Source organism: Ochotona princeps, chromosome 11 (genome assembly GCF_030435755.1).
Source record: "Ochotona princeps isolate mOchPri1 chromosome 11, mOchPri1.hap1, whole genome shotgun sequence".
NCBI lineage: Eukaryota > Metazoa > Chordata > Mammalia > Lagomorpha > Ochotonidae > Ochotona > Ochotona princeps.
In genome coordinates, this window is record NC_080842.1 from 14647790 (window position 1) to 14675309 (window position 27520).

A 27520-nucleotide genomic window follows, 5' to 3' on the forward strand; every position below is an offset into this window, starting at 1 on the left:
GAAAGTCATGTTTTGTGCTTCTACTGCACAGACCCAGACAGAAGATGAGCAACAACATCTTACCAACGCTGTTTCATGAGACTGCGGTTGTTTGAAATTAATGATTTCCAAAGCAAGAGTTTTTTTCACTTTGGCTAGGTCTGCTTCTCTGGCTGCTTGCAGTAAAGAATGACCTTTAAATTCATCTGTCAATGAAATAATGATTGACATAAAAAAGATTTTAAGTACATAAACTATCATGATTATAAATAAGTAGGAAAAATGACCATTTTTACATATTCCTCTACTTTTAAAAAAAGAAGCAACACAATAATGACAGGAATGCAGGATAAAGGTGTGGATTACTGTAGAGTCATAAAGATACATATACAAAGACATTTCCTGCAATAACACTTTAAAACTGGCAACCTCATATCTATCTAAAGAAAATTAGGAGCCAGCACTGCGACACTGCAGAAGGAAGTTCCAGGCTCTTAGTTTTGGCCTGGACCATGCAGGACTGATGTAGCCACTTCAGGAATGAATCAAAGGATGGAGGATTTCTCTCACCACCGCTCTTCCACCCCTACCACCCTCCATTATTCTGTTTTTCAAATAAACAAACAAAAATTTAAATATATTAAAACAAGACTGTAATCTTTCAGGGCTTGGGAAATAGTGAATGCTCTAATATTTTTAATATAATCCATTATTATCAATGGTCCATGATCTCAGATATTCTTCCCTGGTTTGTACACTGCTGTACAGTGTGCAATGTCTAGCACACAGTAAGCATTCATAAGTGGTAACTGACAGACTCACTGTCCTTAGCCTTAAAACAATAGCAGCAGCAGTAGTGGCAGCAGTAACCCACTGTACCTTTACAAACTAATATTAGGTGTGAGGAAACATGAAAGATACATAATATGCATATGTAAGATTCCTGTGGAAGTTATGAAGGTAAAAATGTACGATTAGAACTGAAGATTATATAACAGTGTTCTTGTAAAAAAGGAAGAATGACATCTAAGTTAGATAAACTACAGCCCTAATAAATGTGGAAAGGAGCTACTGCAATTTCCATTAAGCAATAGTGACTTTAGGATACAGATACCTACAAGTCAGCCTCTCCCGGAGCTCAGGAGTTGGAGCCATGTCCACAGCACTCTTGCCATGGCAGTTGACTAATGTGGGGTCAGCGCCATGGCTAAGTAACAAAGAACAGACTTCCACACGATTCTTGGAAGCTGCCTCATGTAGCGGAGTAAACTGCCAGAGATCCATAGCGTTCACACAGGCTCCATGCTGGATCAGGAAAGAAAGTTTTATGTCAGTAATCATTTTGCTGGATCAAATGAAACTCACAAGATATTTCATTGTAAACTGCAGTAATCACTTTCTGAATGGAATAACTTATAGTTCTTTTAATTTCAAGTGTTAAAAACAAATTAAGCATTTCAAAAATTTTAAGGCAATGGTAATTTCTAAAATTATTTTATTCTGTTAAAAATAGTTTTGGCCAAGAAACACAAGATAGGAAAAATTCCCTCCACCCCCTTAAAAAATACAAAAGGTATTTGATTTAAAAAATGTAAAGGGCCCGGCGGCGTGGCCTAGCGGCTAAAGTCCTCACCTTGAACGCCCCAGGATCCCATATGGGCGCCGGTTCTAATCCCAGCAGCCCCACTTCCCATCCAGCTCCCTGATTGTGGCCTGGGAAAGCAGTGGAGGATGGCCCAAAGCTTTGGGACCCTGCACCCACGTGGGAGACTCGGAGGAGGTTCCTGGTTCCCGGCTTCAGATTGGTGCAGCACCGGCCGTTGCGGCTCACTTGGGGAGTGAATCATCAGACGGAAGATCTTCCTCTCTGTCTCTCCTCCTCTCTGTATATCTGACTTTGTAATAAAAATAAGTAAATCTTTAAAATAAATAAATAAATAAAATAAATAAAAATGTAAACATGTAAAAATCGTATTTTGCTATTTGATGTATTTTCTCTTACCTTTAGCAGCAGTTCTGTGACTTCATAATGTCCATACGAGCATGCATTATGAAGAGGCACAAGTCCACTAAATCAGAAAAAGACAAATTAAAATACTTGAACTTTGGACAACTTACAGTCGTATCGATAGAATACCATGAAACAAATCCTTCCAAATTATATTAAACTATCTCTACTTAATTATAAGAATTAGAAATCTAATGTTCATACCATGTGTATATTTATGGTTTTTTGTTGTGAATCCTTAAAGCTTAAGACAAAAACACCAATTAGAAGAATATTTAGAGACAAAGAGGAGATCATATGCTGATAATTGCATACTTTATCTATCAACTGTTTACAGGAAACAAAATTTAGTTGGTAGTGAATTGAAATTTTCCTGCCACTTTAATTCACTTTCATGATAATTTCTAGCATAAGAATTAAATATTCAAACTTCAAATTTGCATGTTAAAGTATCCTATTTTTGAGTCAGAATTCCCCTTTTTCCTGGTGATATAGAGATATCATCAGAGATTTTACACGCTTACACTGTTGGGACACCAATCACATAAGGCACAGAACCTGGTTCAGGCAAAGGAGAAGCAGCACTGAGAAGAGCAGACTTAAATGGATGCATTTCCCTTCTCATAAATGTCTCAAGTGCCAGGTTCATTTTGATGGTTTTTGATGTGGAGTGTGCCAAGTGAAAGAAATGTACTCAAGGGCATCCCTTCTTTATGCTGCCAATCACAGGAGAGCAAAGCAATCTGTCTCAGCTGGCACTAACAGGAAACGTATATGGGATAGCAGCCCACTGTTCCTGTGAGACAAGATAAGAAACCAGCGCAGTTTTCTAAAGCTCATCTATTGAGAAAACAAATGATACAACTACTTTCTGAGCTCCCATCCGTGCCCTTCCCATATTTTCCTGTATAAGGTCCCCATAGGTCATACTTAGCTCAGATACCCATGATTTCATCAGGGAAAAATCCTCCCACCAAAACAGCAGTGGGACTCCCTAACACATTATTAATTACAAAAGATAATCCTTTAATACCTGAAAAATATGGTAATTATGCTACTAGATTAAAATAATTCTGAATTTGTTTTTCTGAAATGCTCTTTAGGAATTGAGAGATAATTATTGTTTTAATTCTCAAAAACAAAATTTAACTTCAAACAGCAGAATGGCTATACAATTAAATGAGGAAATTATAAGTATTCTTAATAAGTGGGTATATAATAAAAATAATCTTGTTACTAAACTTGTCTATTGCTTAAAAATTTAGAAGTAGATGACGAAAATAGGTATAATAACTAAAAATGAGATCACTAAGAGGAAACAAATCTTTACACCTACCCTTTGTCTTTCGCATGAACATCAGCACCATGCTGAAGAAGAAGTTGAACTATTCGAACTCTGTTGTAGCCAGCTGCTAGATGTAAAGGAGTAGACTGAAAAAGAGAACACACATACATTCCTTTGTCAGGTCAACAAATTCTTGCTTTGTCAGTAGAATCTGAAGTCAGATTTAAACAGAAGGAAAATTAAGACAAAACACTGGTTTGAAATGCCAAAACTTCACCCTTTGAATCTGCATGACAATTTATTCTCCTCAGGACTAAGTTTTTATTTCTGTTGACATTTGCTGCAGTTTGATGATCATTTGTCCCTACCAAAATCCATGTGAAGGCTTGGGCTCAGTGCAATAGTGCTGAGATGTGGTTCTGCACCATGCTGTATGAGGCAGTCAGTGGGCTCATATCAGATATAGGTGCTATGCCCACACTCTGAACTTACTAACCACATGACTGAGAATTAAATTTATTAATTCCTTGGTGCTGATATTTTGTTATAGTGGCATAAAACAAACATTACAGATTTCCCTATTTGTTTTTTTAAGAGCTTCAGTAAGAACCACAATAGGGAGCAGCCCAGACTAGGCCAGGTAATGATACCCACTGGCATACATTTGGCACAGATCAGGGGTGTACAAGGCTGGGCCAGTTCATATCACCCAATGGCGAATCCGAGCTCCAGAATGGACTGTGGGTTGGGGCAGGCTGAGTCACAACACAACCCAGTTCACATTAGGGCCAGGACTGGGGGCCACCTGGGCTAGGCCAGGCATGAAGACAAATAGAAACCACTGAGGCACAAGGAAAGATATTTTTCTTCCAAGTAGTGTAAAGAACATGTTAATGCCGAAGGGATGAGGTATACTAGAAAAACTGGAGGAAAAACAACACCCAGCAGCTGAATTTAGTGTATGAGATTAGGGAAGATCCTAAGAACAAGGGAAAACCACTGAAAGATTTCAAGTAGAAAAGTACTTAAGAATGGCATTTAGGAAATACCACCTTGGTTATTACACAAAAATAAAATGGAAGAAGCAGAGCAAATGTCATGGCAGGGATATCTGACCAGAATCCTATAGGTCTAAGCCAGGAGACAAATGATTATCCTCAAGCTGATAGCAGCATCTCCCTAGAGGCAGCCGAGCCATGGGAGTGGATGGTGGAAGAGCGAGTGAAGAACAAGTTGGATGAGACTTTCCAAGTAATCATTCCTGTGTGGGGATACTCATCATGCAACCTGAATGCCATAGCTAGCAGGCACATGGAGGACTGGTGAAACTCATGGAACACATTTTAGAAACGGCAGAACACAGGGAGAAAAATACAAATTGAGAAAAAAGGATTATTTGAACAAGTCTACTCCACTTCAGGCCCAAAGATTTGCCCAATTCTAGAAACCAAATTTACAAAATTAGTTACCAAATGCTGCCTCCTAATGCAAATAATTAAACCAGATAGTCAAAGACAGACCTCAGTGAATGGTTTCTACATAGTACCAGATTTATGCCTCAATTGTCAAATAGTAATACAACAATAAAAGTAATTTTCTAAATGCTGGATAATTAACAGAGTGTAATTGTGGCTTTCAATAAATAAAGCAGACCCATTTGTAACACTCACACATGTTACTACATAATTTGATAGTGGTTGTAAACTAGCAAATGTGAGAATCAAACATCAGTGCACACAGGACAGCAACCAGTTCGTAAATTGAAGATTTATTCTAAAGCAGATGTTTCATTGGGAACATTTTAAAAGACAAGCATGCAGAGTGGTAAAGTATGGAAAAACTGCAAATACAAAACTTCCATATAAATATTACTCTGATGTAAGAGAAATATCATCACTAATATTTGCATGTTACAAAATGTTTACAGAAAAAAAGGGATTATTTACTGAAGTCCTGTAACTAAAACCTTCTTCTTGGATTTGGTTTATAAGAAGAATAAATTAATTTTGTTTTTCATAAAACAGCAATAAAGCATCTCTATAAAAAATAAAAAGCTAGCAGTAATATTTCTCCATTTTAATTCCACATATGAATTCTTCATAAATTCAAACAGTAAGGCAAGGCAAAATATTCCTGAACATTTATATAAAAATTAAAAAGATCCACTTTTGAAAAACCTATGTTTTGTTACGCACCTAGTGAGCATGATGACTCAACAGGCTGAGCCTCTGCCTTGCAACACCTGCATTCCATATTGGTGATGGTTTTAATACAGCTACTCTGCTTCCAATCCAGCTCCCTGATAATGGACTGGAAAAGCACTGGAGGATGGCTCAAATTGTGAGCCCCTGCACCCATGTGGGAGACCCAGAAGAGGCTCCTGGCTCTTTGCTTCAGAGGAGCTCTGCTCTGACCATTGAGGTCACTGGGGAGTGAACCAGTGGATCGCTCTCTAAATCTGTCTTTCAAATAAAAATTATTATTGTAAAAATGTAAATTTAATTTCTACATTATCTCCACTGAGAAAAGAAATAAAGACAACTATCAATATGCCTAGATCCAATATTACATATCCAAACCCCATGGAATTTCAACACTTAAACACATAAAAAATATAGTTATATTATTATTATTTGACTTTTGTAAAGTATTAAACTTTGGGGCATTCTTCAACAAGATTTTTAGGTAATACTCAAACATTCCAAGACTACACACATTGCCTGTTTTCCTAAGATTTATTTGAGAGGCAGTGACAGAAGAAGAAAGAGAGAAAGAAAATACCTTCTATTTTCTGGTTTACTCCCCATGTAGTCACAATAGCTAGGTATGGGCCAGGCTGAAGCCAGGAGCAGGAACTCCATCTGCATCTCCCACACGGGCGGCAGGGGCCCACATACTTGGCCCATCTTTCACTGCCTACTCAGGTACATTAGCAGCGAACAGAATCAGAAGGTAAGCAGCCGTGACTTGACCAAGGATTGATATGGGATGTTGGTGTCACAGCAATAGTTTAACCCATTGTACCATAACACCACCCATGCACATTTTTCTTGTATTTTTGGAGGCTTTTACAATAAAAATATGAAAATTTTAAAGGCTGGAATTACAGTTATTTGTGGTTTCAATTCAACACTGTGTTTGCTGACAACAGAGAATATATTTTGTGTTTTAAAGGATTAACATAGTACCTAACACATAGCAGGATATTTTCAAAAAATGAGTGAGTCATCATCAGACTGATGTATTTTATTAAATGGACAGAGGACATGGATAACCCAACATAGTGAATTTGACTTTAAATCTGTGAGCAAGATTTACTCTTGTCATGTCATCATGGACATGTGTGATGTCTGATCATTCTTCAGAAAGAATAAAACTACAGCTCTGAAGTCATTAATGTAAATCATCAGAGCACTGTCTACTGTCTGATGTGTTGTGTATTTTCTTTTCTTGAAGATGAGTACTGAGCATGAAATCCTCAATGCGGCAACTGTGGTGACCAAATTGCCCCGATTTGCTGCGGACTTTTCTGGACTGGTCCCAGACAAACTGGGGTGACTGGTGCGTGGTGACCCCAGTCTGACACTGAATGAGTTTCTTGGTTTCTGGAGCTGTCCCTAAGTCAGAAAATTGTGTACATGCATGAGCACAGTATTATTTATACTCTGGATAAGACCTATTGTGCTACCACTTGGGGGAAGAATCTTAAGAAGAGATAGTTCGGGGCTGGCATGATAGTGTAGTGGTTAAAGTCCTCGCCTTGCACGCACCGGGATCCCATACGGGCGCCAGTTATAATCCTGGCAGCTCCACTTCCCATCCAGCTCCCTGATTGTGGCCTGGGAAAGTAGTTGAGGACGGCCCAAAGCTTTGGGACTCTGCATCTGCATGGGAGACCCGGAAGAGCTGCTGGCTCCCGGCTTCAGATTGGCTCAGCTCCAGTCATTGTGGCAGCTTGGGAAGTGAACCATCGGACGGAAGATTTTCCTCTCTGTCTTTCTCCTCTCTGTACATCCACCTTTCCAATAAAAATAAATAAATCTTAAAAGAAAAGAAGAGATGGCTCAAAAGTTACTAAAACCTGTCTATTTTTCCATAGAACAATTCATTTTTGTCCAAAAGACTAAGGCATCAATTTGTAGGTTACACAAGAGCTTAATAGTACAACACATATTATTCAAATTCATCTTCTAGACTCTTGCTTTAGTTACAAATATAGAACAGTGACATAGGACAAAGCTTTATGATCTTTTTCAGCACTTGATCGTTTGCTTTATTAAAAATGGGCCTAAAGAAATATGAAACACTTAAGTACTCATCTCATAGATTCAATAATCATTTATTATAACTTTGTTACACTGGCTTCTGCTATCTCATTTGTCTTTTTTCCTTCTGAAGTGAAAAGACATCTGTACTTATCTCCATAGATGCCTCTATAATATATAGATGTTTTCTTTCTAAACTCTAACATGTTAAATACTACATTTAATAAAAGAGCAGAAAAACTGTGTTATTATCTAATGCTCATGTCAATAATCAGATTTCCTGATGATCTCAAAAACAGTGGCATTTTAAAAGCTGTTGTGCTAGAATCTGGGAAAATGTATTTGGCTAATGTGACTCTAAAAAATACTCTCTAATCTTCACTCTCTCCATTTTTATTCACATTATGGTACTGACCTGTCATGTATTCATTCCCTTTCTTGTATGACTGCTTAACTTTTGGATAAATCTTCCATACTACTTGTTAATGGGAATTTAACTCCGCTCTATCACATGATAGCATGTGATATTATTTCATATGTAGTCCTATGTTGCATAAGGTAACCCAGGATGGCTGGATATTCTTTCACTTTAAAAATTGTTTACTGTATAATTGAATCTGCAAGGATTATCTCTCTAGAACCCATAAGGTCCAGAGATTATCTTTGCAACTTTTAACTTTATGTCTCTTTAAATAAGAAGCTATTTAAAAAAGCCAATACTTCTGGTTTTGGACAGGGAAAATAATGATTCTTCAAGTCTGGCTTTAAAGATGAGGCACTATGTGTGTATTTTCTCAGTTTTAACTGGTCTGGATTATAATATAAGCTACACTTATTCACCATTCTTTTCCCAATCAGTTTCCTTTTTCAATTATAAACATAATAGATGTCCCTTAGTCAAAAAGTACAGAACACAAAGTCAAAGGCTTTCGTAAGTTCTCCCCACAGCCCAACAAGTGTTCTTGTCAAAAGTTGTCAGTGTTTAGTTTTTTTTTTTGATTTTTTAAAATTTTTTTTAAAAAGATTTTATTATTATTGGAAAGCTGGATATACAGAGGAGGAGAGACAGAGAGGAAGATCTTCCATCCAATGTTTCACTCCCCAAGTGAGCCGCAACGGGCCGGTGCGCGCCGATCCGATGCCGGAAACCCGGTCTCCCACGCGGGTGCAGGGTCCCAAAGCCTTGGGCCGTCCTCGACTGCTTTCCCAGGCCACAAGCAGGGAGCTGGATGGGAAGTGGAGCTGCCGGGATTAGATCCGGCGCCCATATGGGATCCCGGTGCGTGCAAGGCGAGGACTTTTAGCCGCTAGGCCACGCCTTCGGGCCCGTCAGTGTTTAGTTTTACAAGTGTCTTTTGAGATATTCTTCCAAGTACAAGGGTACTTTAAAAAGTTTTTGGAAACACACAACTAAAGGCAATATACATTTTCCATAAACTTTGTGAATATCCCAATTGGAAGTATAGCCTTGCTCTATCTCCTCAAAATGCAAAACGTTTGACTCTGTCACAGGTTCTTCCTTCTACCAATAAAATACTGCATCAGCCATTAGGTAAAATTCTCAGGAGAAGACAGACTTTGAGCTCCATGAAATTTCTATCAGGCAAGATGGATTAATCTGCTGAGAAGCTGTTTGAGACAGTGTTACTAAGATCAGAATCTAAGCAAATCAGAAACTACAGAATCAATATGGCATGACTCCACCAAAATAAATATACCTATTGCTGATGTCTGTTCTTTAAAAGTGATATTTTAAGTAGTAGTATAACGAAAGACTAATTTCCTTGAAGTTTCTTAACACTTGTACTACCTCAGAATTTAAGAAACTTCCAGAGAAGGGAAATGATAAAGCAGAGACAAAACAAAGAAACAACGCTATTTTATTGTCATCATTCTCAAAAACTTGACTTCTCTAATTTGTCTCTTCTACAAACTACATATTAATCGATCATCTAACATTAGGATGGTCTCCATACGAAGTCTTTACCTCTGGTTCGGGGCCTCAAAAGCACAGCGCTAGAATTAAAGACACTCCACCACAGCTTTGATCTCATCCAGTGGACCATCCCATAAACATGGTACTACCTCAATAGGCCAAAGTTAAATGTAGCAATGTGTCCTTAGTCCCCATCACTGTAATAGGGAGGAGTAAGTGTGGGGCAGACAGGCAACAATAAAATATTTCTTCCTCAGAATATCTCCAGGTTAAAATGACATATAGGATTTAATACAGTTTTTTTTTTTTCGGATTACAAAATCTTTATTGAAAACAATAACAAAGATCTATGGAAGCACTTTCATTGTCCTTTCAAGCCCAATACATGTATTACCGTGCTTACATTTTCTTTTTCACAAGGGTTTATTGTATCCATTTCAAACACACAGTTATAGAGGGAAAGTTGGAGGACTTCCATTCGTGGATTATTCCTCAAATAGCCACAATGGCTGGGGCTGGGACAGGTGCCTAAAATTCACCCCAGGTTTCCTACATGGGGGTAAGGGCCCAAATACTTAGGCTGTCATGCCCTGCTCTCCCAGGTGCATTAGCAGGAAGCTGGACTGGAAGTAAAGCAGCCAGGACTTGAATTGGCATGCCAGCATGGGATGTGGCATCTCAAGCAATCTGTGTCAGAACACCAGCTCCGCCTTGTTTCTTCTCTATAGCCTGAGGAGAAACTACTGTAGCTTCTATGCAACAAATGAAGGAACTAAGGATCAGAGACATTACTGAAACAAGTTAATAAACCAGGGGTCAGATCAAGACCGTTTGCATTCATAACTATTATTCTGGGCCCAACATGGTAACCTAGTGGCTAAAGTCCTCACCTTACACGTGCCAGGATCCCATATGGGCGCCGGTTCCAATTCTGGCATCTCTGCTTCCCATCCATCTCCCTGGGAAGGCAGCTGAAGACGGCCCAAAGCCTTGGGATCCTGCACCCATGTGGGAGACCCAGAAGAGTTTCTGGGCTCCTGGCTTTGGATCAGCGCATTTCTGGCCGCTGCGGTCACTTGGGGAGTGAATCAAAGGACAGAAGAGCTTCCTCTTTGTCTCTCTTCCTCTCTGTATATCTGACTTTCCAATGATATAAATTAAATCTTTAAAAAAAAAGAACTCTTATTCTGTCTTCCTTCTTTGCTAGTGACTGGGTGCTCAGGTTGTAGACAGGATGCTCTGAAAACGACCGGGAAGGCTGAGTGGTAAGAAGCATCATTGTCATTAGGCAGGGACCTCCTTGGTTCTACCCAGTTCAGCATCACTTCAGCACAGGTCATCAAATGTTATACCCACTCAACTACGACAATATGACTACACCCTTGGATGAGGGTCCCAGATACATGTAACTCCTTAATAATACATTGCCCAAAAGCAGGAAATAAAACAAGATGAGAAAGAACACTACTGAACCTGGAGAAGGTAATTTCTTTTGCATGTTTCCCTAACTGATAGTCAGCAACTGTAACATCCAATATTAGGCACTAAATTCAGATATGATCTGATCCAAACAAGCGAGCTAGCTTTTATTTTTTTAAGCATTCGAGTAAAGCCTGTCAGAGTCAGCAACACTGGTATCAGTGATGGTTCCGAGTTTGTACTGGAAGGCTTCTTCCAGAGAAGTCTCTGGATTCTACAAAGACTACATGCACAGGGACGATGGCTGATACTTTACAGCCAAAGTAACACATATAGTCACCTTTATGAAGAAACTTGGTATTTAAAAAGCTACAAAATTTATGAAATATGTTACAAAACAAAGTTTCTGTGCTTGAGCTGCCTTAAATACTAAAAATTTATTCTGCAACTTAAGATATAAAAGACTGCCTCTAAGCTTATGTATTAGGAAGAGAAAGGGGAAAAGGAAATGAAAAGGCAAGAAAGAAGAGGAAATCCACAGGGTAATCTTTGCGAGAAAAAAGCTCTAAATGCCAACTTAATTCAATTTTAATTTAACATTATGCTTGTGGAGATTCCTAAGGGATTCTTCAACGGCCTGCAACTGTGTTTCTCATTTCCAGCATCAGATCAGCAGAATTGAAATATGTGCATGTGAAAATGAATTTCTGGCATCCTCCCATAGGATTTGTGTTGTGCAGGGAGGGGAGGAGGTGTCTGCTATTCTCAGGGGGCAACATTATTTCTTCGTTGCTTAATAAGAAACTGCTGACTGATTTTATGGGATCCAGGACTCTTGGTCTGATAGCAACCTGATGTTTTTTAGACTATCAGGAGGAAAATAGTCACATTACCCAAACCTCATATAAAGTCTTTTTTGTAATTACTGTGAACAGCTTAGGTTTCACATCTAAGAATCAAAGATTCTATGTAAAACAGATAGATGTCTTGTTCTTGAACAAGGAAACAAGCTGCACTAATCGTCTTTGGAAGATTGCACAGGAGGGAAGCATTCTACCTCATATTATCAGATGGCCATTTTAACTGTAAGCTGCAACACCGGCAAATTCCTTCAGATCGTTTTGACATAGTTAAGAACTCTAGGACTTTAGGGATAACACTGCTGTTTAATCACCAAGTTCCTTGGGGGTGCTAAGTTCTTGTTTCTTCTGGATTTGAGTGCAAGAAAGGATCCAAAGTTGGGAGAAGGTGACTGAACAGGGGTGAAGTAGGCAACTAAGTTTTATCACCTGCTTTATAACACTATGGTCTCCTTTCACTAAAAACTCATTCCTCAAAGAGAAAAACAGCATAGCTGACACAGATACTAACTAGCCTCACTAGTAGAAATGGCATGGTTGACAAACCAAGATTGGATTAGTGGAAGCAATTCTCTAATGAAAGGTAAAAAGACATTCTCAAACCATCATAAATGAATATACACAAATATAAAGAGACTTTTTATATAATATATCCCAACACAAATAGGGAAGAAACTTGCACTAAGGGATTTCTGCATTACTGCAAGACATGCATTGCTCAGCAAGACACACTCTATCAAAGTGATTTGATTAGATGTATAATTAAACCTAAAGCACTTGAGGAATTCCCTAATGTAGACTTAATGCATTTTCACTTCTTGTAATCACAAGCAACATCTGAATTATGATCCATAAAGTTGGAAATTAAAAAATGGTATGACCCTCTGGCAAGAACAGAGGAGGCTATCACAGAGCACTGGTGGCCAGAAGAGCAGGACATGCACCCTCAAGTCATGCTAACACTTTCTGAAAGGGCACCAAGTCTCCACATGACCTCTATTCCAGAAACCCTGAGTTCTAGCGAGTGAGACGCCGCACACCCTTGAGCAATGCAGCTCTGCACTGCTGATATTTACTATCCCCTCTGCTGAAAAATAAGCAATAAAACACACTGCAATATCGTAAATGTTAGAGTTGAGAGGTACTTTAAAACACAAAAAGCCCAAAGTCTTCATTTTGTTAGGCCAAAATAAATAAATAAATAAATAAATAAATAAGAACTCAGCAATACAACAAACTTGCTTTTCTAGCTTCAAGTTTCTGTTTTTTCCCACAACACCCTGAGCTGAAGAGACACACATGGAGTTTTTATTTTTTTTTATCAGATTGTAAGTAACAACCCCCCTCCCAAAAAAATCCAAAGACATAAATATATCTGGGGAAAGATTTTTAAATCCTTACTAATTCTTTTAAGCAGTTAACAAACAATTATTTTCAGTTAGCCAATTTCTAGCCCAAAAGATAAAGTTATGTTAGGAAATTAATAAATCATCTTAAATTATAGGTGAGTTGCCTTGCAGATTTTCTGTTCTTTGTAGTATGAGCTAGAGTTTGCGAATGGCTGGTGGCACCAAGAAGTTTGACTGGACCACAGATGGCGCTAGAATGTCTGGGATACCTGAATCAATAAAATGACCTCTATGGGCTCAGGAGGGTGCCAGGCCTGTCAGTTCTCTTCCCCTGGCTGCCTGGGAAGCCTCCTGGTATGCCAGCTAGGTCCAAAAAGCAGGACATCAATAGCCGCCAGGTCAATTCAAAGACTTGTTCTGAAATGCATATGGCATCACTTTTGCCTTATTCATACTGGCATTCCATGTAAAGCTCAGAGTCTTTATGGCAGGTAAGTAAACAAGCACATGAATTCAGAAAGGCATGATTCACTCAAAGGTCTTCCAAGTAATGATCTATCACATGGGGAATATCAAAATCTGAGTCAAACATGACATTTGGAGAAGAATTCTACCAACGCACAGGGCTACTGTTCAAGGATACTAAGAAATTTTACATATTATGACAAATGTGTATAAATCTAGATCTCCAACAAAGAAGCACAAAAAATAATGCCATTCTGTCCTTGTATTTCATGAGATGCAACTTTTGGAAGTGAATGTTGTAGCATTATTTTCAGCTAGATATTAAGTTTTGAGTAAGTATACAATGAAAAGATATATATCTTGAGAACACACTTTTGAATTTACAAGTTGATAATCCAAACAAATTATTGTACGTTATATTGGGTGGGAAAAGGAGAAGGCCAAGCTAAAAAGGAATTAATTCAATTATCTGCTTTATAGATTATTTGGTACCATAGTATATCTTGTCAAAATGGACCTGGTAATGGGCTAGGATCATTAAGACAATTTAAGTGAATACATGGGGAATGTTAGAATACTTAGAAATGTGTTAGGTGTCTATTTCTAAATATGTTTAACAGCTTCAAAAATGTTATCAACAGAGGATTTACTGAGGTTCTGCTTTGCACTACGATTGCAGGGGGCAGCTGGATCACAGGTTATCTATTAGCCCAGGAAATGTCTTGTCAATGGGCACAGTTACACCCTTTGTGAAAGACTTAGTTGAAAAAGCAAGAGCCACAGTCCTGTCTTTCAAAGTAGGAGGGTCAAGAGCAGAACTCAACACTTGAGTCCTTATACCATATTTGTTATTTTAAGCCTATCAAAATTCTGTCAGAATTTTCGAGGTATACTAAATTCTATTTGTTTCTGAGTGATCTCAATTTGAAAACAGTTTTTAAATGCTTTTCTGTTTCTAGACTCTTATTCATTATGAACTATTTTGGGGAAGCAAACACATTTACACAGCAGAAACCTGACATTTAAAGAAACCCTTCAGTTAATTACTCTTAACTTAAAATGTGCTTCTTCAATTGTTGGTTCATCTACGTTTGCGTTTTCTTATAGAAGAGCACAGATGTCAAAAATTAATGCTTTCATAATAATAATAGGGCCTGAAAATACTTTCACCTTAAATCTACAGCTTATAACTGCACCTCAGGAAGATGACAATATTTTTCGGTGCATTAGCTTCCATGTCTTAGATAATGTCTTACTAACTTTACCAATTTGTTCCAAGAATTTTCTATTTATTTGAAAGGTAGATTTATACAGAGGACATACAGAGAAGAGGAGGGAGTGAAGGAGGAGGAGAGAGAGCAAGACCTTCCATCCTCTGGTTCATCCCCAAAAGGCCACAAAGCCAGAGGTGTGCTAGGCCAAAGCCAGGAGCCAGGAGCTGAATTGCTCCCATGGAATGACTCAAGAGACAACTATACCCACTAAGTCACAGTGCCAGATTCTATCCTATTAATTTTTTTTTTTTTGGCAAAGTGTGAATCATCACCATTATATCTCCCATGACATGTAGCACAGTGACCAGAATATCATAGTAGATACTAACATTTGTTTGAACAAATGAGTAAAAGAAGTAGAAAGAAACTTGAAATATCATAAATTATACTGCTTTATAAAACAAGTACAAATCAAACATCAGTTATTTTCAGTATCTGTTGACACATAATCAGCAATAGTAGGCATGATGGATGTGCACCAAGATACATACTCTTCTTATTTAGGACTGTGTACAGTAAGTAATCCCTAACCTCAAGTTATTTTATGCTATGAAAGGGGTAAAAATAAACAGCAAAGCAGATGGGGCTGGCACTGAGGTGTGGGAGGCTAAGCCTCTATCTATGGCACCAGCAGCCCATAAAGGTGCCAGTTCCAGTCCCAGTTGTTCCAATTTCCATCCAGTTCCATGTTTATAGCCTGGTAATCAGTGGAGGATGGTTCAAGTTTTTGGGCCCTTGGATCCATGTGGAAGACCTGGAAGAAGCTCCTGGCTCTGCTCTGTTATGGCTGTTGAGGCCACTTGGGGAGTTAATTAGGGCATGGAAGACCACTCCCTCCGTCTCTACTTACTTTGTACCTTTGCCTTTCAAATAAAAACAAAATAACTCCATTCAAACAATCAGCAAAGGGGAATAAGATAGTGAGGGCTCAAACAGAATTCTCAATAGGGCTGTGTTAGAATAACTTGGGATGTGTTCAAATATTTACTTTTGTCTATTGTAAAAAACTGTCCTCATGAAAATAAACACCGAAAAATTAGGCAATACTACCATCTTAAATTTAGATCTCAAACAAGCTCAGAACATTTATATAATCCTTAGTAAAGGACATGATATTTACAAAAACACTACAAAGAAAGACTAAAAGTCAGGAAATCTGGGTTTCTCTGGCTTCCTGCTTGTGGCCTGGGAAAACAGTAGAATAAGGCCCAGAGCCTAGGGATCCTGCACCCTTGTGGGAGACGCCAAAGTAGCTCCTGGTTCCTGGCTTCAGAGCAGATCGGATCAGCTCTGGCTGTTGCAGGCACTTGGGGAGTGAACCAGCGGATAGAAGCTCTTTTTGTGTCTCCTTCTCCGTATAAATCTGCCTCTCCAATAAAAAGAAATCTGGGTTTGAAAATACAGGAATAAAGAAGTCTAGAATGTCAGCAACATAGCATAGCACATTAAGCCACTACCTGTGACTAAGGATTCCATGTTCCATATTTAGAATGCCAATTCTACTTTTGATTCAGCTTGGTGTTAATGTACCTAGGAAGGCAGTGGAAGATGGCTCGAGTTGACCCCTATTGATCATGTGTGAGAACCAGGCAGAATTCCAGGCCCCTGGCTTTGGCCTGGCTCAGTCCAAAACAGGTGAGTTACATCCAGCCCAGGGAAGTCTCCTTAGCTTTAACCTTTACAAGAAAGTAAATAATCTGTTTTGTTGTTGTTATTGTTTTCTCTCTCCATTTCTTCAGGTATTTTTTCTGCAGAGCCAATCTTTTCTGGTCAGCTAACTGGAATACTCACTCAGAAAGCATTGGTTCTATTTTATAAAATAGCACAAAGTGTTTCCTGAATCTAGAATTACAAATAAAAGCTAATCATTCCTAAATGTTTTTATAGTTCTGTTTTGTCACAAAAATGAAAGTGTAACAATTATATAAATAAGCTATATGTAAGGCATTATTGAAATTTCATTATTTTCAGAATTCTACAGATGAGAAAAATGTCTACAGAAAATAAAAATTAAGAACTCTCACACATCTAATTAGATAATCATCTAGTCATAGTGCAAAAAGATTATTAGAAATTTATATTCTCATGGAGTACACTAAAAAGGAATATTAAAGCCTCGAGTCCCCACATATCCCCAGGGTAACTCTACCAACTAAACACTGTAAAAGAAACATTTCTTGCTAAAAACATTATGAAATTAATATTTCCATAGGCTTTTTAAATTTATAAACCAGGAATTGCAGTAAAAACCAAAACAGGACTGGGCTCAGTCAAGAACTTGTATGTTGTGTTCTAAATTGGAATTCAAGCTATCAAACTTTAAATACCTAATGTATATGAAAAAGTGTCTTTCTCATTTCATTTGACTTCCTAATTCTACGTTAAGAGCTGCGGCAGGACAGTGTCTTGGAATTTAAGTTTAGAAGCTAAACTTATTTACATGCATTCTTGTTACTAAAAGCAAAAACAAAATAACAACTCAGGTTATCAAGCTCAGTCTCCACTAACATCCAGGACATTCACTGCTCCGCAGCTTTACTGCAAGCAGTCCATTTAATAAGAATCATTCTGTGCCATAAATGAGGATAATACCTAGATATGGGTCCAATTTGAATTATGAAATTTGATTTGCATTTTGCATACAGATGAACAATTGTGAATGATTTCCTACGTTACATTTATAAAAATAAATCCTAATAAGTGTTTAAGTCCAATTTCCCTTTTCTATCAAATTTATTTTTCAAAACCCAATTTTTCAAAATGCATAAGAGCACACATTTGGAAAATTACTGAATTATTTGCTAGTTAGGAATTCTTCTGTGTAATAATAACACTTGAGATAACAGGGTTCTCCAATGTGCTATAACTACCTAATATTAAATAACAGAACAATTCTTTTACTAGTAATAACAACAGAAAATATAAAATCTCTCTTTCATATGCTTCCAATTTGTTTTTGAAATGGCAAAAGTGCATATGATTTTCACACTCATAAAATAAAATTATGCTTATCAGAAAACAGCAGAATTATATCCTGTGATTCTGCCACCTGAAAACTGTCAGCTTTGGACCTGTGGAAAATACAAAGATAGCTAGCAGAAGCAGAAGAAAATGGTATGGATGAATATTACAATTTATGAAACTCTTCAACTCCAATAAAGCAATTACCATAGAGCAATGTAGATAAGAAGTCTTGGAAATTTGGATGAGAAAGACATTGGTTCCAGCTAAAAGAAAGTGTATATATTCTTTTTTTGGGAGAACAAAAAAATATGGAATTCCATTTATTTGCATTGGAGAAAAACAAGGAGAGCATTTGTTAAGCATATCTTCCTTTTTATCACGATTTATTGCACTAGCAATCGGGCCGTCACAGTACAGTGTAAGGCTAAGGACAGTAGGATGAGGCTGCACATCAACTCTGTAGTAAAATGCCACGGAAAACTCAAGCAGGCTGGCCTGGACTCTCAAGGATCTCCGCAGAAGAAATAGAGCTGCACTTGCTACAGACACAATAGACTTTTCTGCATAGTGAAGAAGTCACTTTGTCTACTCAAAAAATTCAAACAGAATCCGGAGTTCAAGCAACAAATAAAAGTGTTGAAATCCCTACAAAACAATTTCCAAACTGAAGAAAAAATAAACAGTTACTAGTTACATATACCTGCTAGAAGTCAGAAAATCTGCTAGTTTTTTTTAATATATGTAATTTAATCTTCCATGAGAGTAGAAGTTTTTCCCCAAGTTATCCAGAAAAACTGAACATTTACTGAGTCATGTGGCATAATATACAAGCTATCCACAGTACCATATAACATATATTCTGAAGGAATCAATTCCTTGTGTCACCATTATTAGATTTCATTAGAATGGGAACAATCTGGGAAGAGAACACTGAAGGAAAATGAGCAATTTTGATCTGTAAAATTATCACTTACAGAAAAGTTATTTTTTGAAAGCAAAATAGTTAATTATTTCTAAGGAGTACTAACTTGTCACTTGTCATAATATCTTTAAATATAAATTTCATTTATTTATCAAACTCAAGCACAAGATAGTTTCTTCTTAATATTAACAGTACACCTTTGAAAATATTTTAGGCTTTTAAACTATCAAAATAATCTTTATACTAAAAAAATCAACTTAAAAAAAAACCCTAACAATATAGAGTGCTTTATTTTTCAGTGTATTTTAGGTAAATCAGTGCCAAACTTTGTAGTTAATTACCAAACACTTGTAAAGGATTGCATTTCAGTCCACATTCAGCAAGAATAAGAAACAGATAATGAATTTACCAGCTGTGCTTTATATACTTGCTTATAGTTTTGACAATTATGTATCAATGCAGAATATTGGTACCTATTTTAATCTACTTTCATCACTGCAATTATGAGCCAATAAAACAAATAGAGCAGTTACACAGGTTTAAAAGAATTATTAACATTTTCTCAGCATAACAAGAAATGAGACAAGCAATGTTTTAACAAAGGTGGGAAAGCAGCACACAAATAAATATCCCAAGTTTCCCTTATCATACACAAAACAATAACATGTTGTTATAATTTTAATCAGCAACAAAGTTGCAGTTCTATGTAACAACTTCAATGTTTGACATTTAAAAGAAAAGCTTACTTAAGATCCATGCTCCACAGGCTCTATGTGGATATGTCACTACTGCCAATAGCAGATAGAGCAGCATTCTGTTTACAGTGAAAAGATGACAGCAAAAATACAGCCATGGATATATATGCATATACATGTGGATTTACAAACAGATATATGCCAAGTGCAGAAATCTTCACTGCAAGGCAAATACAAATTGTTCAAAGAGATTATAAATAACTTACCTTTCGTCCATCGCTTGCATGGCAATTCACATTTAGAGGAGTCAGTAAAGCCATTAGTTTCTCTTCATTACCACTCCTATAAAAAGGTAAGTCAATTTCTATGAAATTATAGAGTTCTAATGCATATAGATTTTTTTTCACAAGACAGCGGAAAATAGATTTGCTTTGAATTTGTCTCACATGGATCATGAAGTTTTTGCAATGTTCTTATTAACATTTTGAATTGATTCATGAATCACTATATAGTAGTATATATCTTTGATAATGTAGCTTTCTACATTTTCACTTGCCTTATTTATCTGCATAGTCATCTTCTTAATTACAAACTTTATTCTAAAAAAATGATCTAATACACTAGTGTTAAATATGCATAGAAAATCCAGAAGAAATAGTCAATTAAATTGTAAATGACCAAGAACAAAAAATATGGATGAGGACTTTTGCTCCTCATGGAAGCTTTGCTGGAAAAACCTTCAAAGGAATATGAAGATGCAAGCATTGAAATACTCCAAGAATACCACTGAAAATCTGGGCAACTAAGGTTTGCAGGTATCTTAAGAAATGTTCCAAATAAAATTAACCTTATAATCACCACCATATTGTAAGAGTTTTCACTACACCAGTCATGCAAAATATTAAGAGATTTATTATAAGATCCTTCCTCTATTACTGCACAAAATTCAGACCAGACAATAACATGTTATAATGTTTATAGTCCTCCACCTGCCCTCCCCTTTTTCTCCCTTAAAAGCATTAGATTCACTGAAAATGAATGGAATCACTTACCTAGCAGCTTCTAGGAGTTCGTCTTTCTTGTATTCACCTAGATGATTGCAAAATATCATGCTGTTAGCATTTGGCAGAAGACAGATTAAGGAATGCAGTAGGCAGCAAATAGAGAATTAAATAGAGAAGAACAGAAAAAGAGAGTCCACACCCCGCTGGGTGATGGAGCCGTGACGTTAGCCAGCTTGTGAAGGCAGCATCACCAGTGCCTTGGAGACGGGCAGCAAATTGACGCAGCTTCTTGTCCAATCCTCAGATGAAATAGCTTTCTTCAGACAACCAATGAATGCTAAATCTCATGTCCAGAAACACGTTCCCTCTGATAACAGCATGCCAGTTGAAGACAATGTCCCCTCCCCCCTTTCTATTCAGGCTGTCACAGTATACTTGTGAAGCATAATGCATTCTGAGACAAAAGCAAAATAATGTGGCTCTTTAAACGTACAAATTAGAAGGCTTCAAAAAACTCAGTTTTATTTGTAATGACATGGAAAGTTTTTTGTTTTTAAATTATCATTGAGCTTTATAGCAACAGAAAATGCAAATATCAGAACCACGAAGCCTCTGCCTTGATAGGGAAGGTCTGTAGACTAGAAATACGTGAACTACGTACCAAATGCTGCAAACCTCTTGGAGGCAGCGCTCCCAAACCAAAAACTGAATACATTCTTAAATGACAACAATACTCAAACATGCTGTGATCTTTATACGTCTTACAAATTCAATATTAAATTCTAACGGCAAATCTCAAAAAATATTCTGGAAAGGACTCTGGGGTCCCTGAGAACAAGATACACAACTACCATGATGTGGATAAATTTTCCCCATTCTATTTTTCACAAAAGATTTTGAAAAACATATCACAGTGTATAATTAGGAACATAATAAAAGTATTTCATAACAAAATTCTTAGGGTGTTCACAAAACCTAGCAAGCAAGTTTATTTTGCAAGTTCAGTTGAAGGACAAAAAAATTTTAATAATACAGCATTTGTTCATGCAACAAATTAGCAAAAATAGCCAGGATGATGATTCAGCTCTAATAAACTAACTCAGTTTGCTGTATCATTTAAGAAGCAATTATGTAGTGTCTCAGCAAGTCATCATAAGAAAACAAGCGTTAAGTATACTTTAGGAAATTAAATTTTTAGATTAAATGAAAAATTACAATATAAAATAAAGCTCAAAGAATTTTTTGAGATCCTGTTTGCATATACAGACTTCTTGCCCTCGTCCTATTTCACTGCAGAATGTATTATCTTGACACAAACACATGAAGGTAAATCAGTACTACCAGCCACATTATTTAAATTCTACCATGGTACTTTAGGAAGTTAGTGGAAAACAGAATTGAAATACAAGCTTAGTTTGGCACACAAAAAAAAAATTTTATCCATGCATATAATGGGGATTCAAAAAGCTCAGGAAAATGCAAATTATGAAAAGAATGATGCATGGGCTTCAAACATTTCTGCGCCAAAGTAAACATTTTAAATCAATTTTTCCACAGACTTTGAAGTTCCATGTATAACTGATATTTAGCCAGGAATTCTTACCTGTTAGGCTGTTTTACCTCTTGAATTAAAATGAGGTTGAAATCTACAATAGTCATTTTCTCTTTTAAAGCAATTTTGTATTTCAATAGAGCCACAAGCTAAACAATGTGCATCTATATGTTAGAAAGTGAAGTCCATGATCTTAAGAGTTGGTCTTTCCAATTTCCCGTAAATTACGTTCCACATTCTTTCACTAACTCAAGCCAATTACATCCTCCAGCCAATAAAGCTCAGAGCCCAAGGCCCACCTCTACATTTCAGTCAGCAATGTGAAGTTTGAGTCAATTTACAAAGATGTTTGTGAGGAAAATGGTATAACCTGTATCTCAAATACCTGAAGAATAAAAAAAAGGAGACTAAAATGATAGGCTATCTCCCTTAAATATCCTCCAGTCACTGAATATTTATTCAAAAGACCTATGAACGCGTCAGACTGAAAACCAAAGGTACCATCATTTCTGACCTTCAGGAATGTTATTCTGTTAAACAAGCAGCCAGAAAAGGACACAAATGGTTAGATTTAAAAAAGGAAAAAACCCTCAGGAAATGGCTTTCAGGGACTAATCAACTAGTCTAAATGGGATTCCCAAAAGTCCTAGCAGTTGTGATCTGCTGAAGGCTTCCTGCAGGGGAAAGGGAAAGACACTTGAAAAGAGTTCGGATAGAAGCACCTGCGATCACTCTCAGGCCAAGAACATGGGAAAAAAGGAAGCAACCATGGTAAAAGATATGGGGAAGAGGATGGTTGCTTGTAAACCTAAAGCAAAGCACACTTGGAAAACGACGGTGCAGAAGGCAAGCCAAAGGAAAAGTGGAAGCTCTGTTTCTAAAGCAATGAGAAAACATGAGCAGAGTGAGGCGCAAAGGATATTAAAAAATCTGTAACGTTTGTGGTTGCATAAAAATACTTCCATACCCTCTTCCAGGAAATTTTTGTTGGGGAAAAATGTAGCCAAAGACAGGGAAAAAAGGGAAAATTTAATTCTGACAGTTTCTATTTTAAAATATAAATTCCCTTAATACACAATAGAAGCATTAAAATTATGAACCAAAAGTAGCTATTAAAATTTAAGTCACAGTGAAACATGACTCCAATAAGCAGTTATTTGGGATCCTCAAAGTTCCAATCAGTCGACCTGCTTTTCAAGCACAGCTTATTGACATTTCCACCAAATGGCATATTGTTGCAAAAATGTTATTCCTTCCTGGATAAGCTGATAATAAACCAAAGCATCCAAACAGGAATATATGAGTGTATCTGATAGAGTCAGACACGGGTGTTCCAAACAACTGTCTCCTCGTACCATTAGAGATTCTAGTTCTGCAAACAGCTTTTCTGCAGTACATTCCAGCATCCACTATCTGGTGCCCAAGGACCACAATCTATAAAGAGTTGAAATTTTTCAAAAGCTACCTCACAGTAACAACGAACATAATGGATTTAGAGCCCCTTACACACTCTGACAGCAAATCTGAGCCACTTACTTAGCAGCCAAACCATCAGTTCTGCTTTGCTTTAGCTGAGAATCTGAAAATACCAGTGATGGTGCTCTATGGGGGCATTTATATTCTTTAATAACATTCAGATAAAGTCTGGCTATAGATCAGCCAGAAAGAAAACTAGCAATTATAATCAAGACAATAGCAGCCAGAAATGGGGGAAATAGATGGTCTCAAAGATTTTTTTTCTTATTGGAATAAAGTAATATTAGAAAAAAAGTTAAACAAGTTTACTTTCTCAAGTCTGACTTGTTAGTCAAACAAATAATGCTGTGCTACATGTAAAGATATCCACATAAACATATACAAATACAAGGTGATGTATTAATTAAGCTATGAGGTAAAGGTTAAAAAGCAAAACTGTCCTAGTACTTTTTGGAGTTTTCGGAACAGCCTCTCTGTTTTTTGATGGTAAAGGCAAAGTTAAGGCAAATGGAGAAAACTTAAAGAATAAATGTTGTCATCAATGTCATACTTCAATTTCAATACTTTAAGGGGCTGCTTACTATCGTCAGCAGCTGACACGATGAAAGGAGATTTAATTTTGTAAAATCAGTCATTCAGTTTAGTTCAGATGGATTAATACAGAGAGAGATTATGTGTATGGAATAACAAATTTTTATAGCAATAAAGGACAAAAAGAGAACTCTGATCTTTCTGTTTTTTCAAACCACACATAATTCACACCTAGCAATAACATATCAAGTTCATGAAATGGGGGAACGGGAGACAAAATTTGAAAATTACCCTTTGTTCTTCTCGGCTCACTCCAATCTCAAAACTGCTCTCCTAAGGGATCATCTACAACATATTCCTTGATAGTTAATGAAACCGGTGCTTGGGTATTAAATGAACTGTCTAGGGTTTACTGAGCAGTATCCACTACCTACTAGGTCCTGAAGGTGGCTAACAAATGAGCACAAATTAACCAAGTCTGAGTTGAAAGAGGCAATGTAAACGAGTATCAGAATAGCAACAACAATAAAACATTTTTAGAACAGTTACAATACCTAGCTTCAAATAATCTGACCACATTAATACAGCAAATCACAATTTATCAAAGCTACCTTAAAGCATCTGCCCTTTCAGATGAGCTTGTAAGCAAGGGCCACGCAGGGCCACGGAAACTGGAGTGACTCATTCTGGGTCTATTCCAATGATCAATGTGTTCTGCATTTCCCACAACACATTTTAATTTCTAACTAATTTGAAATCCTAAAGGAAAAGCTAATGCAAAAACTTCAGTCTCACATGCTAAATGCAGCATCTCTCATGTAGATGAGTGCCAAGTAGTGTCAGGAATTGGTAATCCTGAGACCAATATTTCCTCACAAGGTAAAAGCAACAATAAGAGAGGCTTTGATTCTTGCAGCCGAACTTGGAGCCTATGTGAGGAATGAAATATTTGTTTTAGTGACATATTCCATTGTGTTTTCAAAAATAGATTTAAAAAGTTGAAAGCAGCTATGTGATCTTGGAATGGAATTATCTAAGGCACTATGAGATGATCTAATCTCAAAAAGTCAAGTTAGATTTTCCACCAAAAGCAATTTTAAAACAGATGAATATTCTCCTATATAAAAATGTGGGCCTCAGGAATACCTGCATTTTTCTCTCTGGGATCTTTTATGAATATACTCAGAATAAGTAAGGAAAAATTACAAAGATATCAGAGCTCTCAAAGCCTTCTGGCTACTTTTGAATCTTATCAAACCCTTCTACTTATTCAGAAACGAACTTGCAAGTTTATATCATCATTTAAGCCTAGACTCACAGCCAAATTTCACATACACTTTAAACACAGAATAGCTTGGGGTCTTCAAATTCTAGGCTTCAAAAAGTTTCTGAAGACAATTTAAAAAGCCCACACTGTATTCTAGTTTCATGTTCCATGAACTTTTAAAGGTACCCTTCTATTTTCCTGGCATAGACCTCCTATTATCTCCTACAATTGTGACTTTTTAACTAGCTAACATTAGCTGGCATTAAATATCAACTGTGCCTACCACCAACATAATTCACACACTTTGCTGGATGACACATGTATTATAATCCTTAGATATATACTGAAATTTAAATAAATTAAAACAAAATAGAAAAAAGAATTCTGTTTCTTAGCCACACTAATTTCAAGAAGCATTTATTCTGTACAAAGCACTCTCTTATTTCTAACAACATATAAGACATAAATTCCATTAACTAAACTTCAGCCGAATTTCATGTTATTTATACTTATTTCGGACAAATTATCAACTCTATCTGGAGAGAAATTCAAAACTTTTCCCTGAATTTTAAAATTTGAGTTCAGCTGACTATCTACTAAGCTTCCACATCAATGAAGTGAACCAACCATGGATTGAAAATATGTGGGGGGAGGGGGGGAAATTACATCTGAATTGAACATGCACAGATTTCTCGTCATATTCTAAACAATACAGCATAACATTTATACTGCATTAGGTATGATAAGTAACCAAGAAATAACATAGAAGGAAGAATATGTATATGCTATATAAGAGACTTGAGTAAATGTTGATTTGGATATGTGTGCGTTTGGGGCAGTGGCAGTTTCTGGGGCCAATCCAAGGATATCTGTATTAAATTCAGACATAAATATAAACATACACATGCCAAAGAAAAGTTGTATTATGAAACACATACATGTGTTTTTCTTTTTTCCTGACTATGGTATCCCCTGCGCTGACAGACATGTATTCTTTACAGTTGGATAACACAAGCCAAAATGGTATTCTTTAGGCATAGCCATTCTGTAAAGCATGTCCATAACTTAAAATGGCCTTTTGGATTATTTTGTAGAGGAAAAAATTCTGATACATCAGAAAGAAGAAGGGGAGGAGGAAGGAGTGGGGGAAGGAGAGAACTCATTCTAAGCAATGTAGTTGAAGGCACAACTTGCTGAGTCTAGAGTTCAGAATGCCCACTTTTACTGAAGCCATCAAACCATCTGTGCTCATGGCAGGTGTGGGCAGGGGACACAGGACATTACATTTTTATCCATCACAATCCTGGCTCCTAAAAAAGTAGAGTGGAAAAGTAAACTCTATAGCTGATTCAAAACAGTCTGGCAACAGTTTTATGTTTTGTTCATATCAGTGGTCCTTTTCCTCTGTCAATTCTTGTTACCTGATTTGCAAACCCCAAATCCAAAAAGCTGTAAAGATTCATTTGGCAGTGAAACTTGACCTACTTAGTATATATAGCTATCATATGTTTCACAGCAAAGATATTAATGTTATATAGTACAGTCTGACTCCATTGGGGATATTTTGAAATATATGGTGAATACAGTGTGTCTTTCATTAATTTTATCTATTTCAGATGTCTGATTTTGTGAATTCTGACAGATTTATACTGTTGTCTGAACAACAGCTTCAAGATGGAAAACATTTCAACCACTACAAAAAAATTTCCTTAGGAATTTTCTTGTCTTGGAGCCTCTCTCCTGATGCTGTACAGGAGGGAGGCTTAGTATCTTTACACTTAAATTTTTTTTCTCAGGCACTTCTTAAATCAATCTTCTGTCCTAGCCCCATTCTATGATAGTCACAGATCTGATTTCTTAACAAAAGGAGAGAGAGAGAGAGAGAGAGAGAGAGAGAGAGAGAGAGAGAGAGAGAGAATGAAAGAATGAATGAATTTGAGAACTGTCTATCTTCTGGTTCACTTGTTAAATGCCTACTAGAGAGAGGCATGTAGAAACCAGGAACTCAACCCAGGATTCCATTGGCAAGGAAGTGCCTGGGATATCACCTGCTGCTTCCCATGACATGCATTATCAGGAAGCTGGACCAGAAGTGCAGCAGCTGGGGCTTGAGCCAGGCATTCTACTACAAAATTCAGGCTTCCCAAGTGGCAGGCTAACCGCTATGCCAAATATCTAGAGAATCTCCTACAAATTCATTTTAGAGAACATCAAAGGAACAAAATCACTAAATACATAAACATTTGAGTCTGTTTTTTTTCATTTCATA

At 36.9% G+C, this 27520-nt stretch overlaps 1 protein-coding gene across 1 annotated transcript in view; it reads right to left on the reverse strand.

Annotated features, from left to right (window-relative positions):
- Positions 1 to 27520, reverse strand: part of TNKS (tankyrase) — a 173388-nt gene that overhangs the window by 62220 nt on the left and 83648 nt on the right. Inside the window, exons 4-9 of the mRNA XM_058669847.1 lie at positions 20474 to 20510; positions 19688 to 19763; positions 3324 to 3418; positions 1982 to 2048; positions 1098 to 1284; positions 64 to 185 (exon numbers count right to left, since the gene is read on the reverse strand). Of these exons, the coding sequence (XP_058525830.1) occupies positions 64 to 185; positions 1098 to 1284; positions 1982 to 2048; positions 3324 to 3418; positions 19688 to 19763; positions 20474 to 20510 (584 nt within the window). The remainder of the gene's footprint in view (positions 1 to 63; positions 186 to 1097; positions 1285 to 1981; positions 2049 to 3323; positions 3419 to 19687; positions 19764 to 20473; positions 20511 to 27520) is intronic.